Source organism: Rhipicephalus microplus, chromosome X, assembly GCF_043290135.1.
Source record: "Rhipicephalus microplus isolate Deutch F79 chromosome X, USDA_Rmic, whole genome shotgun sequence".
NCBI classification, from domain to species: Eukaryota; Metazoa; Arthropoda; class Arachnida; order Ixodida; family Ixodidae; genus Rhipicephalus; species Rhipicephalus microplus.
The window spans coordinates 245,694,292-245,711,500 of NC_134710.1; the positions used below are offsets into that span (position 1 = coordinate 245,694,292).

The 17,209-nt window shown below is 44.1% G+C and overlaps 1 protein-coding gene across 2 annotated transcripts in view; it reads left to right on the plus strand.

Moving 5' to 3' along the window:
* rt (Protein O-mannosyltransferase rt) overlaps positions 1-5,912 on the plus strand; it is a 157,951-nt gene extending 152,039 nt beyond the window's left edge. The window contains exon 19 of one of the 2 annotated variants that reach the window (XM_037414190.2): positions 1,180-5,912. In XM_037414190.2, the coding sequence (XP_037270087.2) occupies positions 1,180-1,366 (187 nt within the window). In that variant the 3' untranslated portion in view covers positions 1,367-5,912. The remainder of the gene's footprint in view (positions 1-1,179) is intronic. The other variant, XM_075878896.1, reaches the window with a different exon arrangement.
* Positions 5,913-17,209: the final 11,297 nt, after the last annotated feature.

Sequence of the window (17,209 nt, forward strand, 5' to 3'; positions counted from 1 at the left end):
CATGTGTTTACTGCCTGGCATATTTCCTTTAGCATCGTTTTGCTCAAGAACTTATGTTTATTCTAAACTTAGACACGACTTTCTTTAATCTGTGGGAAAAAGAATGAACATATAGGATGTCGACTAAACGGCTATATTCTTATTTTTTCATTCTGGAGGGCTGCCCCTTCAATTCGCCCTGTAGCTTATCGCACGTCATAGAAATGAGAGAATCAGGATAGCCTGCATCATGCAGCCTCGCCACCTGATTGTGAACTCTGTCAGGCATTCACATTTGTCTACGCATTGTTGTTATTGGGAGGGCTGCCCACTTTTTGAAAATAACAAACGTGCTCTTCAACCACCCAAACAAGCTATCAGGAGAAATTATGCACGCATTTTTTTTTTATAAATAAGAAGGGGTCTCAATGTGTCAGACAGCCATCCATCGCCTTACTGGATAACGAAGTTTTCATGTTAGATAGCGGCTAAGGATCATTTATCTTCTCATGCCCTGGCTTCTTGGTGATGTTTGAATTATGTGTTTTTTGTGCATTTCATTATTTGTGGTGGTATTGCGTGCATGTGACAAAGCCTTGTTGCATGGTGTTAATTTTGATCAAACGAGGGGGCCGGATCAGTTATATGGTTTTAAGTGCATATGGTATATATGTATTTGTATTTTCAATTAAACTTTTAGTTGAAAGTCAGCGCTGCATCATGTTCTTTTCTAATCTATGTTTGGATGTTTCGCGATGTACGCTATGATAAATACATAATGTGCCCTTAGCTGTACTGTATAAAAAGGAACCTTTCTTCAAATAAATGTACTTGCGAGTTGATGCTCTTTTTTTACCATTTGTTTATTCCCTCTGATGCGTTATCACTCTTTCTACAGTATGTATAACCAACTAGCTGAACTACATGTTTTATTATGCAGTATGCATACTTCCAAAGGCATTCTAGTAAAAATTAACTAAATGTGTTGGTATTGTCTATCTGGGGTGCCATATTGATACACATGAATCTTGCTCTGCTATATTTACTGACACTGTCAGTTAATATTGAGGCCATGTGCTGTACAGCTGTAGGTATGAGATGCCAAAAGTACTTATTGCTGCACCCTATCAGCATTGTGCATGTGTGTTTTGTGTATTTGGCTGACAGTGTGTAATCTTAAGCTTTCTTTATCCCACAAAGCCATGTCATCAAGAAGAAGTGGATACAGCTTGGGTTCTATGCTTCTGTCATTGTCTGGCTGCTCTGTGTGATCTATGTCTTCTGGAGATTCTCTGTGTTTTCGTATGGTACAACTGCTTTGTCAGCACAGGATGTCCTGGATCTAAAGTGGAGAGACTCATGGAGCTTCATCATTCACAGTCCTTGATTTGTATTTCGGCATTATATCCTGTTACTGAAAGGGTTTCTTTATTGTGTATGATTTTGTTGTTTCCTCTTAAGGTAAAGTCTATGAGTGTTACAAGGACGGCATCAAGCTGAAAGTTTTAGTACATCACATTGAGCTAGTGCACTGTGCTTTCAGTGAGGGCTACTGTGGTGACACAGCGCTACCCATTAGAACAAAAAGTATTTTGGTTGTGATTGAATTCTAAGAAAACTATGTGAAATAATAGGTACTAATTTGAAAGGAGTAATTAATGTAGCTTTTTTATATTTTATAGAAAAATTTTGAATGGCATTTGCAGAGACTGCCTGATCAACAGCACCAAGAACCAACATGATCTCCTAAAGTGCCACGGTGCTATGTTATAATACATGCAGGGAAAAATGCAGTAGCAGTGGATTCTGAAATTGAGCAGTGGTATGCTGGGTTCTTCTTTTAGCTAAAACAGGTGCAGTTCAGATAGTAGCTATGAAAAGCCCCTAAATTTGTTTCTTGTTTTATTTTACACTTGTGCAACTGCTTTAGTAGATGATGTGCACTTGTACCAAGATGAAGGCAAGTCAGCTTGCCAAATCCACTTACCAATGAGTGCACTTTGCTTCATGTGTCACTAGAGTTTCTTTTGTAACTGCTTCCAGTCAAGTCTAACATGAGAAACTTTGCCAGTGTCACTCTAAATTAATCCGTCTGACAGGGATGCAAGATTGGTTATCGCGCGGATATGTTGGTGGTTTGTTGAGGAATAAAAAAGTTTTCTCTTTATGTTCTTACTGGTAAGAAGAAAGAACTACATTCTGGACTTTCAAGCCCAGGAAGAATTTGGTGGAATCACATACATAGATTATACTCATTATTTGCTTGATGGCAATGAACTTTGAAGAACAACACCGTTGAACACTCTTTTTTGTACTTGCAATTGCCTTGCATAATTTTTTTTCTCTGTCCTATTTTATGAAAAGTCTGACTGCTATCTTATGTTTTTAGCCATTTTAAGATGAGTTACTTTAACATATCATCCTTCCATTAGATCCACTGGCATTTTTGAATGTATTGAACCAAATGATACTTAACTGTGCTTGAACATTGCAGTCAGTGTGCTAAGCAATGTCATAGGAAAACCAATTCTTCACTCATTCAAGTGTGCTCATGTAAATAGCAAACTTCTTCTGGAATTGGAATTGCAAGAAAAGCTTCAGGCATTATCTTGTATGTGGCAACTTGTGGGTAGGTAGCGCTCATATGCATATTTAACATCTATGTTTTTTAAGAGTTGGTGATCTTTTTTGAGAGACTTTATTTTTTAAATTTTTACTATTGATGTAACACTTTACAGTGCCTAACAGTGAATGTTTATTAAGAATTTGTTTACGCAAGAATTCTTGAAAACATACTTTATAGTTATTTTATGTCACGATAGATATTTTTCTTGTTTGGCACATTTACTGACCAGTTCTATACTTTTTACACAACAGGCAAGAGTAGCCATGTTGCAAGCCATTTTAGAGTAACTGCAATGTACTGATACATTTATAATCATTACTTTGTTCATTTTATTAATGACATGTTCTTGTGTGTTCATTTAAAATTTCTTTGTATGATGTGTATAACTTTCATAGTGTAACTTTTACACGATGTGTTATATGTACTGATCATACTCTGTGAAGTGACTGTGAACTTTAAAATTATTTGTGGACTGTTATACATCATAAGGAATTTGTCCATGTGTTTTAGTGTTCAGTTTTTTTTTTAATGAACTTTCGAACCAGTGAAGAAGCTTGTTGAGATTACGGTCTTCTCTCAGATTTACTCCTTTTTTATTGTTTGAATGACATGTCTGTTTCAGTGTTTGTAAAACCTTACTGATATCATTTTACACGTGTCTTATATAGACAATTTTCAAACAGCAGTGTCACTTTCAGTAAAAATGTTTTTGAACTTGATGCTGTAGCATCACTGTTTTTGTAGGAAGTGCAAAGCAAGATCAAACTGCTGCACAGGTGCATGGACACTTATACTATAGCACATCGTTTTATTTTAAATGAGGGATTTATGACTTCATTCTTAAAGTTTAGAAATCAGGATGATGTGCACTTGTTGAGAACATTCTGTAATTTTTTATAAGCTCCTGAATTTTCGATGGGTTTGATTTGTTATTGTTTTCTTTCGATTCATAATTCTCATACTTTCTTTTTGGCCACCTTTGCTGTGATTCTGTGTGATCTTGATAGTGGTATAAGTGTTCTTACATCTTGCTGCATGATATTTGTGAAATAACAATTCACTAAATAAATTCTAGTTTTTATATTAATGTTGTGAAAATGAAGAAATATGTGTACCTTCTACAATGTACTGTCAGGAGGTTGAATACTATGAGTCCTGAAAAGCCATTAATTTAATGGTCATGCCATGAAAGATCCTAAAGCTCAACGTGCTTGTTGCTTGCATGAGTACACAAGTTTATATTGGGCATTTCATCTTGCTCTAATGGTTCCCGTGTTGTTTAACTTTTAACTTTTTAACTCCTGACTGCTTTTAAGCCATTGTAACGAATGTACACTCTTATGTAAATGATATTGTGGGTACAGTGCCTTCCTTCGAGAAATCAATTTCACAGCATAGTGCTATTGAGAGAGAATGGAGTAGTAGCAGTAGTAGTATTCTGCAATGTCAAATAAATGGGAGATTGTGTAGTAGTAGGAAATGTGATCATTGTGAAGCAAAAGTAGACTGCACATTTTTTTTTTTTAAATATATAGTGAACCATCTAGCATTAATTTTCTCCGAGTTATTCAAAAATTAATGCATGGATGCAAAAGTGCCTTTGTGGGTATCCAATAGAAGTGTTACTAGGAAACCACAGCTATGTGCGAGTGGGAATTCATTCCAATTTTTGGGTTTACTTTGCATGACCCAGAAAAATGATTGATCTTGTGTCATTGTAATGTGATCGGTGTGCATGTAGGTGCTCTGCAACAATTTTATAAATATATTTGTTTACGGGGCAGATTAAAGAACTCATTGTGAAAGTAATCAATAGCATCAGCACTACATTGTCTGTCAAATTTATTGCTTTGAAATCGAAAATACGATCCTCCGGTGTTTTATAGAATTAATAAATATGCTCCTCTTGCCAAATTTAGCCAGCTTCATTGATAGTGCCTAGATTAAAGAATGCCGTCTTTATTTCTTCACTGATGGTGAAAACAGAGACTGTGAAAGCCTGAAATGAAGGAAAGTGCAGAAAGGTGTTGCCGAAACCCTCTAAGGTACAGCTTATCAGTTGGTTTTTTTTCTTGTTTTTTTTCTCAGTATGTCATGACAAATCCAGGAAGTTCATGTGTTGTGTTTTCAAATCCAGGAAGTTCATGTGCTTACAATAGCTATTCAATACTGAACTTAACTGTTATCGTAGGTGAGCCACTCTATGTACATGTCTCTTATCACGTTCTTGAAGATGCTCGTAGCTGTAGCTTGTGCAAGTGTGTTCTCTGGCTGCTATTTGTCCTAATTTATTTGTTTTTCTTTACACATTGTGTTCATTCTGTCTTGCACTTCATATTGTGAGCCTAGAAGTGTATTCATTACAGTTAATCTGTTTAACATTATTTATTACAGTAGTACACATCTTGGTTGGCAAGCTGTAATTGTTCATTAGAAGGACACTTTATAAAACTAGTGATTGGATTGTAACTTAGCCTACACAGCAAGGCCACATACTCCAGATGTCATGTTTATGCGCAAAAACATGATAAACATTATATATGTATAAACAGTTTAATTTCTGCTAATGTTAGCTGGTATTATGGCTTTTATTTTACAAAGGTAGCTTGCATTAATAATTTTTCCCGTAGATGAACTTACTTTGATTGAAACGTTTTGCACAAGTGACAGCAAAGTGTATTTAGCCAATTATTGTGTAAAAAGGAGTGCTTTGTGTTTGTGAAGGTTTTTGTTCTGACAAGAACTTAACTCTGTTGCAATATACTCCAGCATGTGTCTAGCTTTAATTCATGAGTAAACTTAATGAGTAGCCTCATGTATCCAGCATTGGTACTGACAGTATGCTATATGAAAGGTGCATGCTCTGTTTAATGTGGAATTTCCACATAAGCACTTGTTGCAGGACGTATTGGTTGTGATCAAATATCAAAACTAAATATGACAGTGGTTAGTGCTGTAGGGTGATTTGGCTGAGCTTTTTTTTTTTGTTCGAGCTCTAACGTCTAGTAACAAAACATGTGTGAACCACTGTAGCTTTTCTTTGTTTTTTGTTTTTTTTTTTGTTGCAGCTCAATGTCCTTACTGAGAATGCAATGTCAATTTACCCTCATTATCTGTGATGCCCCAGAGGTGCCTTGATGGCTATTCGACGGAAAGCCAGGTCACATTTTTTCCCCTGTACACATAATAAATTATTCTCTAATATTTTTGGGGATGTGCGGTTGTCATTGTGTAGGGTTTATAGTTGCAGTCAAAAAAAAAAATTCTGAATAGAAAGGCGGGCAAATAAAGGTTATAAAAATTAAAAGGTGTGTGTGATTTCTGTTACAGCAGTGGCTGGGGATGATTACCCTTTTACAGCGAAAGCTGTTATGAGGTCACAACTCGAGTCATGCGCAGTTGTTCGCTGCCACCACCGCCGTTCTCCGTAACCACATCGCGAAATTAGAAAAAAACCCAGCACCAAAGACACAGTGGGGGCTGGAAACCCAGGTCTGCTGGGTGCCAGCCCAATATTCTACCACTAAGCTTCGCTGGTGCTTGTGACTTGTTGGCAAGCTTTCCTTAGACAGGCTTGATGTCGGGAAAGCAGTCGCGTTAATACGACTTATAACGCGTTTAAAACAAAGCAAGAACAACCAGTCACACCATGCGAATAGCATAACGAGTGGGCTGTCCAATGCCCCAACCCATTACACAAAAGCTTGTTCTTGTTTATTAACTGTGGTGCATACCCACTTTAGCCATAATTCCTCATCGTCGTCAGCCACTGCATGAACAATTGGCACGAAATACCTTGCAAGTGTTTAGCGGATACCACGCTTCTCAGAACAATGACGAAAAATAGCATGGCAAATGGCAGCCTACTACCCAAAAGTTTAATATTAATGCCCTAGTGGGTATCAAGCAAGTGTGCTTGCAGTAGTTACCCAATTAGTGTTTTGAAAAATTCTCTGAAAGGCTGCTCTTCTAGCTTTTGCGGTGACTTTGCTCTGCCTTCCGCGCAGGCCTGGCATTTTTTTTTTAATTTAATAGACAATGTCTCGACAGGATATGTGCCATGAAGCGGTTTGTGCTATTTCTAATATAACGTTAATTAAAAAGTGGCGTATTTGAGTGAAAAAATTTAATAACCAGGTACAGCAGCGACCAAGTAACTAAGCAGTTCACTATGCTCTGGTCACCCTGGCTAATGGCCATGAATTTGAGTTTATGGCATCATTTGCGGAAAGAAAAAACTATTTCTAGCATACTTTGATAATTATAAGTTCCAGGCCTTGTGCTGCTCTATAATGTTTGGCCCACGTTTTCTGAGAAGCAACGAGGTCATTGCAAGACTAACGTAGACAGTAGATGACCACAGGGCAGGCTCTTTGTGGCTCTCAGCCGTCTATGTTTCTCGTTTTACTATCACAATGAATCGTCGCCAACTAGCCCAATTCACAGTTGTGCTAAGCATTATTTCTCTGAAGCCTCGACTACCGATCGGCAGCGTTTTCTCACCGTGCTGAAAAAGTGTTGCAGGGCCCCTTTAAATGAGGCATTGCTAACCACCATTCATATTTAGTTCGCTATAACCAATACTTTGCTATATTTGTTCATCATATAGAGGTTCACACAGGGTGTTTCACAAAATGGAACCAAACATTGTGGTGAATTACAAGTGCACCACAACGCAGTAGGTGCCGCTGCCAGTGTGTTGCAGACTGACATTCTTTTCCCTCTTTTGGGACCGCCAACAAAAGCGCGGAGAGGGACAGGAAAAGGGAACCCCGAGTCTACCGATTTGAACAATAAAGTTAGTGTATATCGAGACTGAGCAACACGCTTCGTCTCTGCGTCGCTCATGCATACCAACAATCTGACTACGGCACCAACAACTGGTGACCCGTGGGTCCAAACATTTAGCACCACGACGCCGTCGCCAGCCAGACAGTGGCTGTATTAGACATGAAACTTCCTCCCTCTTTGGCCAGCGACCCGGAACTTTACTTCGTCCGGGTGGAAGCTCAGTTCGCTGCATCACCGCAAACGCCACCGAATACCACCACGTGGTGGCCAACGTTCTGCTTGCTCCACCAGCAGGACATGCGTATCGAGTGCTAAAAGAGGCACTAATACGGCGTCTCGGCCTTTCGGAGCTGGAGCGCCTACAGCAGCTGCTACGGGAGGCCGAACTGGGTGACCGCTGATCAAGCAAACTGTGGTGCCAGTCGCCTGGTGCGGCATCATTTTCTTCAAAGATTACCCTGCCGCGGTGGTCTAGTGGCTAAAGTACTCGGCTGCTGAACAGCAGGTTACGGGATCGAATCCCGGCTGCGGCGGCTGCATTTTCGATGGAGGCGAAAATACTGTAGGCACGTGCCCTCATATTTAGGTGCACGTTAAAGAACCCCAGGTGGTCGAAATCTCCGGAGCCCTCCACTACGGCACCTCTCATGATCATATGGTGGTTTTGGGACATTAAACCCCACAGACATTATTATCGTCATTCCTCCAAAGATTGCCCGTAACCGTGCTTATAGGCGCTACGGCCTTCCGAGAGATAGACGTTCACAAGATCACCGAACTAGCAGACCGACCCCTGGACGTCACCCAGCCAGCAGTTGCCACAGTGCTTGCCGAAGCACCGCAGTTTTTCACCTTGCTTAAGATTCGGGCGGACATTCCTCTCCTCACCCACCGTTGCGGCACTAGTCAGGCGGAAGCCAAAGAACATGGCGGCGGGCTGCAGAGCAACAACGACAGCTCTGCTGGGACCACCGTAAGTTCGGTGACACTGCAAGAAACTGTGTGCCGCCATGCGAGATATCGGGAAATGCACTGAGCCAGCACTGGGGCAGAAGTGAGCACGCTGCCGGCGTCGCCAGCTGATCGCAAAGGCCCTAGCTCGTCGCGGTTGCAAGCTGTAAATAATACGACGTGACCGACGTGTGGGCACCGCTCTCTCTCGCTAGAACTGGGCTTCAAGAGAACATTTAGGTGGATATTTGTGGTAGCCGACATAAAATTTGCTATCCTGAAAGCTGGCTTCTTCTATCACTTCGAACTGCTTGTTGATGTGCGCAACCGGCGTATACAGGATCCCCTCTTGCAAGAAGTGTGTGGAAAGCCATCTAAGTATCCGCCTCTCAGCCCTACGCTTGAGATACCATCGGGCACCGCCCGTTTCGCGTCTACCTTGCGCAATTTCTCCGAGCTGATGCGGCCGCCACAGACCCGCGGTGTCGTCAAGCACAATAGAGAGTTTTATCAACCTACGGAAACACGTCACGGAAAGGCGGCAACACGGAACCGGCTGACGAGTGCCCATGCGTGACCATTGTACGCGCATACGGAAAGGAACCGTGTGATATTTAGGTAACGCGTTTCCCTAGCTTGATAGAACTCTCTATTATTGTCTTTCACCACATTTCCACGGGACCCCCTGTTTACGCACGCCCACGCCACTGGTCCCCCCAGAAACTGAGAGTAGCACGACAGGAGTTCGACCACATACTCGAGCTCGGCATAATCAGCCCATCCGCTAGCCCTGTGGCATCTCTACTGCACATGGTTCCGAAGTCTGCACCAGGAGACTGGCGGCGATTATTGAGCCCTCAACCGAGCCACTGTGCCCCACCGTTATCCATTACTTCACATTCACGATGTCATGGCCAACCTGCATGGTGCGACACTTTTCTCCAAAATAGACCTCGTACGTGCCTTCCATCAAATTCGCAAAATGCACTGTGGATGACACCGAACCCTCACGGAGAAGCCACAACTACAAAGGCGAATTTCTTCGCCAAATTTGGTGGCAGTCTGGCTACACTGACCCTCCAAGTCTGACAACAATTTATACAACGCCAAACAGAACCTTGCCCAAGAGACTGTAACTATTTCATAAGCAATCTCGCCGAGACAAGCTAGGAATACAGCAAGGACTACGCAGCGCCCGCTTTATAACACATGCGCTGTTTTCGCCGTCGTAAACCTGACCGCCAATTCGCATTGGCGGTCAAGAGAGAACAAGGGCAAATACAAGTACGGCTGATATTTACTCACCTCCTATTTAAACTTGAATAAACAGCTCGTCGCTGCATGGCTGTGACGGCCATGACGTCCATCCAACGTGCGAACGAGAAGAAGACAGCACGCAGTCATACACGTAACACGCGGTGGAATGTGAAAGCGAGCATATATGAATTGGTATATATTTGATGACTTTTGTACTATTACGTAAGTGCTTTACAGCAGTTTCAGTTTGTGGGCTTCTGAAAATTGCCTGTCTGGATGCTTTGGTGAACTATTTTTCTTAAGCGCAGTAGGGCTGTGCATGGGCCAAACGGCGCACGTGCGGTAAAAAGTGTGCAGTTTAAACACCACACTCTGCACTTGCTGGTACACTTTGGTCTTTTGGACGAAAAAAAAGAGGTATTCCGTAGAGAACCCACTGCGAACTAAATTATTGACCGGAACAAATGAGCGTCCGTGGCTATTCAGTAGTTGTTTGTCTGACTTCACGACAAAGTGACCGAAGAAACGGACACATCTGCTCTAACCGCTTTACTTTTTTACCGCTTGTATGTGCTCGTATGCCACGAATTTTTGTCGAATAGTATATAATACACAAAAGTAAGTAGGCTTCATGAACAGGCGAATTCTGTGAGCATTGGCCAGCAACCATGGTGTGTGTCAGGAAAGCCCTTGGCCTTCCATGTTAAAGATCACAGGTATTTTCCAAAACTTTTGTTTCATTCTAATTATTGAGAAGGGCAAATAACTAAGAGAAATGCGCACTTATAAAAAAAATTTGGGGCTTTTACTACCATCTCGCCCATATTTTGCTTGTAAGTCATGTCCTTTTCTGTCACGCTGTCCGGGCATTGGCCAACGATAACGGAAGCCGATGGGAATCCAAACTGTTTCCAATCATCGGTCATCAGCCATTGCTGGTAGGTATGTCAGCCGCATCAGACCTTCAAAGGGGTATAGCCTCTTTCTTGTCGCCTTGCAAAGCTGACCGGGCATCATTATCGGCATATTTGTGGGCAATCATGCCGCACTTGGCAACCATTGAAACCTCACTTGGTACCCCTTCTCAGATGACGTATGAATGAGGTGTATTGTCTAGAATACCAGTTGTTCGTATGGTAAACGCCACAGGGCTGACAAGAGAGACTGTAGGACTGTTTTGGTGTCACTAAAAATTGACCGCCGCAGTGGTTGTTCGCGATTGACAACACAAAGTGCAGTGCCATGATAGAGTGGCGAGTTCGGCAGCCGTTGAGACTGTTGGGTGGTTGGTCTTAACAACTCCACGTCGTGCTTGGACAATCACTCCTCCGTGCGAATTCGGGATGGTCGTTCAGTAATCGGTGTAAATATGTACGTACATGGTCGGTGTATTTCTTGTGCAGTAGGGGCAGAGATAGCTGTTTCAGACTCGGGTTTTTTCTTGATTCCTGGTACACTGTAGTGCGCTGCAGGACGAATGAAACACCCAAGTGGAATAGATGGTTTGGATGCGGGGCCGAGGCCTGACGATAGTTTGGCGGAGTAGCTCGAGATTGTTGCGCGGTATAACGCTTGCAGTCGTTGTGACGGCAGTGTTGCCAGGTGGTGCCTATGAGCTCTAGCAAAACGCTTGATGTGAGCTCCCAGGGCTTCCAATGCAGTGTGCGTTTGTATTGTGTCTCCCATCGAGGATTATGTCAGTAATTATACGGATAAATTATTTCCTATCGAGGAAATTGGGGCCAGCGAAGCTTTGCGAGCGTGGGCTTCACTTGTTTTTCTTTCTTTCTCTCTCTCTTTCTTTCTTTTTTCCTTTTCTTTCTTTCGCATAGCACAATGATTCCTCCTAATATAAGCTTTCAGTTTTATCATAGGCAGTGGCGGCTGACCACGAAACGCGGTTTTCGGGCGAAATCAGTGAGGCTTTTTTTATGTTCCTTCCAGAGTTCGCCAGCCTCCAGAACGGCCCTATGAATAGATGATCACGTGATAGCGAATCCGCGGGTTAGAAATTTCATTTACGCGGGTTAGAAATTTCATTTTCTCGAAGTCAGAATTTTACTCAAATGGTAAATTTCTAATATAGACCTTACGCGTTGTTCAGCAGATCGCTTTTAGTCCGCCAACATGACACATTTCAATGAAGCGCCCATGAAGAGTTAGCTACTTCCCAATTGTATTTTGCATGAAGGAAGGAAAAAGAAAGGAGAAAGCGTTACGCAGCCAGCCACGACAAGCCAATCTGTTTTGCAGCCAACAGTTTTGGCTCAACAAGTGAGCGATTGCGTTGATATGACGCAATGAACGAAATTTACCGAGACTTCGGTCTGTGGTGCACAGTATTTTTAATCGAAGCGTGCTCGCTGGGCACAAAGGGGGTTCAAAAACAGAACTTCACTGCGAGTACTAAAACCCACCGTGCAGTCTGGTGTTTTTATCAAGTTTTCACGATGGGCTTCAATTGAATCGCGCAATGCTCGCTTCTCTCCGTTTTTTGCACCACGATGTTTTGCATTGTCCATATAGAACGAATTCTGATGCTTCAGTTCAGTTCACATAGGCCGACCGTACACGAGCGTTGCATAGTAGTAGGGGCACTCGCTTTGAGACTGAGAGGACCCGGGTTCAAACTCACCCCCACTAATACAGTTTATTTTGTTCATTTGGTGTGGACCTCCAGTGAGGGTTTTTTTTTTTAATTTTCACAGGTAAGTCGATACAAGTTCTGCTTGGAAAAAAAGAAAGAAAAAAAGCAAGGAAAGCCAACATGGTCGCGACATACAAGAAAGGAAAGCGAAGGGAGTGCTGCTGCATTTAGTGTTCTGGACACGAAATAAGGGACATTATAATACTAGCGACGAGAAAAGGAGGCCCCACGAAGCAGGTTCACCTTGAAGACGATACCCAAAATCAAGATACCAGAATTTGGGCCCGGCACCGAGTAGTCGTCATGAGTAGGGCGCCTGGAGTTCTACTATGAAGCCAACGGCATAGTAGAACCGGCCAAAAAGCGAGCGGTGCTTCTCATGCTTTGCGGTGAGCAAACCTACGAGACACCGAGAGGCCCGGCGGCCCCACAGAAGCCTTCCGAGGTGAACTAGGTGCGCATCATCAATATACTGACATAGCACTTTGATCCCAGGCAGTATGAGTTGTTTGGCCGTTATCGTTTCCAGAAACGAGACCAGCTTCCGAACGAATATGTCAAAGGTTATCTAACAGCCTTGCGAACCTTGGCAAATAACTGTAACATTGGAAACGTAGACTCCACGACGGCGGGACGAGAGGCATCAGGCGGTAGCGAAGTGGTCCGATCTTAAGCAGCGAGTACGAGGCTACCTTTGAAAGTGATGCTTCGAGACAGACTGGTATGTGGAATCCTTGATTCTCATCTTCAACAACGGTTGCTAGCGGAGAATAAGCTAACGATCAAGAAAGCCTGCGAACTCGTGTTGACGGCTAAATAAGCAAAAGATCAGCAGAGGCAGATACAAAACAGTCAGCACCAGGATGACACCCTCGGAGTAAATCGTCAGAATTTTCGGAAGTGCATGACAAGCAAGCCGCCTCAGTCCTTCCGGTGTCTAGCAGATCATAAGTCCGAGAAGTGTTTTTTCAAAAACGCTATGTGTAACATCTGCCATAAGAAGGGTCACATCGCCTAAGTTTGTCTCTTTAAGAAGGCCAAAGCACAGAAGTACCTAGGAAGCCCATGTTTAGACGAGAAAGGCAAACTGTTAGAAGAACAGGGCGACTGCCTCCTCACAGTTTTTCACACGAAACCACAGATGACAACCACACCTAGGTTCGCCGTGACAGTTCTACTTTCTGGTCAGCCACTCAAGGTAGAAAGCGACTCGTGAGCGGCGTTCTCGATAATTAGAGGAGCTACTTTTGTTCGCCGCTGTCCTCATGACGCCCGGGTGTTAAAATAACGCAAGCTTGCATTACAGACTTGGTCAAGAGAATGTCTAGACATCATGGGTTCCGTGCTCATCAATGTTTATTTCAAGAACAACAAAACTCGGCTACCATTGCTTGGGGCTAGAGGAGAGTCAGTTTGTTAGGAAGAAAGTGGTTCGAATAACTCGAAATTACGATGCATGGACTCAACAATCTCACTGGAAGAAGCATCGAAGACACTTTTAGCCGTGTTCTCTGTGGTTTTCGACGGTGCTCTCACCGGACATTCAGGCCCACCTGTGAAAATCGACCTGACTAAAGACGCGACACCCAAGTTTTTGAAATGCCGCAGCAGGTACCATTTGCTCTTCGCGATGACGTCTCTCGAAAACTCTACAAGCTCCAGGCTCAAGGCATATATGAGTTCATCGCCGCCTCACACTGGGCTACGCGCGTGGTAGTGTTGAGGAAGAATGGATCTTTGCAGTTGTGCGGGGACTACAGAAGCACTGTGAATGCGAGGATCAAGCCAACTGCGTGTTATTTGCCAATGGCAGCTGAGTTGCTTGCAATTCTTCAAGGTGGACTGATGTTCTCCAAGATATATTTAAAGGGCCAGTGCATTAGTTTCGTCCTAAATGCAGCACTTTTTCAAGTTGAACATGGTCAAGCAATAGGCGTATCAGCTGGGGAGGCAAGGGGGGTGCGAGCCCCCCACTAAGAAAAGTTTGGGGGCTAAGCCTCCCACCTTTTTATAGTGGCCAGTGTCAGCTGGGAAAGCTAACAACTAAGACAAATTTTTCCTTCACCGCAGTATTCGCTCAATTACATTGTTACGGGGAATCGAGAATGTTGCCTGGGAATGTTTTAATAAAGTAAAATTTTTCCTAAATTTCTGCTGTACGACTGTCCTTAAATGTTCCTTGCGGTGCGGGCCGCCAATGCGACTTTTTCGTGCCTTGTGCTATAGCATTGCAAAGCGGGCTACAGTACAAGGCCCGAAATCGTCTTGCACTTTCGTTGTTATGGATGGGAACAAGCAATCGTTTTATGGACCAGTCAGAGCATTTGCTGCTTCAGGAAAAATTGTTTTCTTTAAACAAAAATTAAAGCGTCATCGCTGCTTTATCGAAGCTGCTGTGAGCCGAAAATTGTGGCGTTTTTTTTTAATATTTAGTTCTGCAACGTGCGGGACACCCCGGCACACTTGCTTCTTGCACGCCAGTGTATTGCCAGACGTAATCTGCAACAACACATGACTGATAATGAAGCAGGACGGACGAACGAAGACCTAACCGAAACGTGGGAGGCGAAGCTCGCCCTCGAGGACCTAGAAGACCAACAACAACTCGTCGCCAGGGCCAAGAGGGCAGTAGAAGCCAGAGGGTTTCTGGACTAAGGAGCCCTCCCACCTCAGGGTGACACCGGGCGTAGCTCGGGGCACTGTTTCAAAATAAACGTTTACTTCTCTCTGCCGGACTAGAAGCACCACAAAAAGTTGTCGCTTTAGTCTATATGATAAATTTGATCAGCCTTGCTTACAGTAACTACACTAAAAAAAAAGAGCGAGTAAAAAGGGTGTTATTTTGTTCCACAACAATAATCGTCATCTATATTGCGTTCCATCCTTGCTATCGCCCCGCGCCCGGTACATGCCGGTTACGATCGACATGCCCATTATCAGGGTTACATTGCATTCTAGATAGGAAAGTGGCCAGCGCCGAGTTTTCAAGAAAGGAAGTGCACGCAAGCCTGATGACCATTATTGTTGTGGAACAAAAAGACACCCTTCTTACTCGATATTTTTTAGAGTGTAGGAGCGATGGTAGCATCTTACAAAATGGCGAAGAATCAAGCACTGGACTCGAGTACCGTGGGAACTTCAGCTTCAAAGCTCACCCCGCATCTTGACCCAGCGGACCAGGGAGAAGGTGAGAGGCCGTTTTTTATTGCACAGGGAGAAGGTGAAAGGCCGTGTTTTCTTGCACGTTGAAGACTTAATTAGGAGTCAGCGTAGTTAGTTTTCATTCATGTTGAATTGTGTTGTACAGCTATAAATACAACTTTGACAGTAAAGAAGCACACACGTGCAGCGCTGGCTAGTTCTTTCTCTCTCGGCAAGGATGAGCTCACAGAGATGTACAGGCGCACATACACTCTAAAAAGTTTTCCGAAGTAACTGCGCAGTTACCACGGAAAGGGCTCTTTGCTCTTCCAAAAGACGAAATGTGCGCCAAATATTGCACACGGAACCGAAAGGAGGGGCATTTTATTCCTTGTAAAGTACAGCGCCCGTTCTTTGGGGTAACAGCAGGAATGTTCGCGCCGTCTGCAAACGACTCATCGGTGCCTACAGAAGCCTGGTTCATTTCAGATGGTTCTGTAGCGTGATTTGGTGTAGTGTTTAGTATACGCGCACGTGTTGACTGAATGGTCGTAAGTTGATTGATGGATATGTGGGGTTTAATGTCTCAAAACCATCATATGAGTATGAGAGACGCCGTAGTGGAAGGCTGCGGAAATTTCGACCACCTGCGAGGTTCTTTAACGTGCACCCAAATATGAGCACACGGGCCTACAGAATTTTCGGCTCGAACGAAAAGCCCGCGCAAAGGCAGCGGGCTAGCCTCAATTCCCACATCCCCTTCTCCTAAATTTGTCCTTTATCGGTCTGCAAAAGGCAGCCGGACGTCCCCCATGCAGTTAAAATGACACTGCTATGAGCGACAGCTAACCTCAGTCCAGCCCTGCTACTGCTGCTAAAAAATGATTACAAAGGAGAAACAAAAACATAAATAACAAAATAAGCACATGACACTATAAAAAAAATAAACTGCGGAAGGGAGCACAGAAAAGTGGGACTAGTGTTCGTGGTGCTGAAGCGGGATAGCGTTCACTGCGCGGAGGGGCGGAAGGGCGTGACAGTGTCCGCTGGGTGCGATGCCCGAGTGCGAGGTCAGAGGTACGGGAGGGGGCTAACTGATGGCTCGTTGCTGCTCTTGATAAGCCGCGAGTCTGACGAACGCCGCCTCGGTTGTGGCTCGGAGGCCCTGCATTTTTCGCTCAATGATGGAGCTGGGACGTTGCGGGAAGCCGGGCCTCTCCAGTGATCAGGGAGGCCGAACCAGAACTGGCTGCGAGGCGCCCTGGCGTTGGCGGGCAGCATATAGCTGCTTTCAGCTGGCCTCGCGCAGGAGCCATGGTGGGAAGGCAGCAGGGCTTCTTCGGCGACAGCCGAGAGCAGAGCACAGCCAGACGGTCTGACGTCAGTGGGTCAATGCCCCCCAGCACCTCCAGTGTCCGCGTCGATGGGGGGAAAAGCCATGACGCACTCTTCGCGGGCTCGCACCGAAGCGTCACGCACCCACACACGCACAGAAGCACGCACGCACACCGCCGACAGCTGCGCGAGCGTAGGTGCAAAGCGTCCTTCGTCTCTCTCTTCCGGCAAGCACCGACACTCAAGGTCACACACAGCTCCCTTCGTGGTAGACGACATAAAAACACGGAAAAAAGTAAAACAGAGCCAAAATGACATTCAGCATCTGGCAAAAAAAAATACAAATAACACTTAATATTAGACAAAAGAAACATAAAATACACACGAACACTTAAAAAAAAGAAACACTGGCAGCAGACAGGGGGGGGGGGGGTCAACTTCTTTACGAGAAAAGGCCGTAAAGAAGCTAACCTATACTGAGG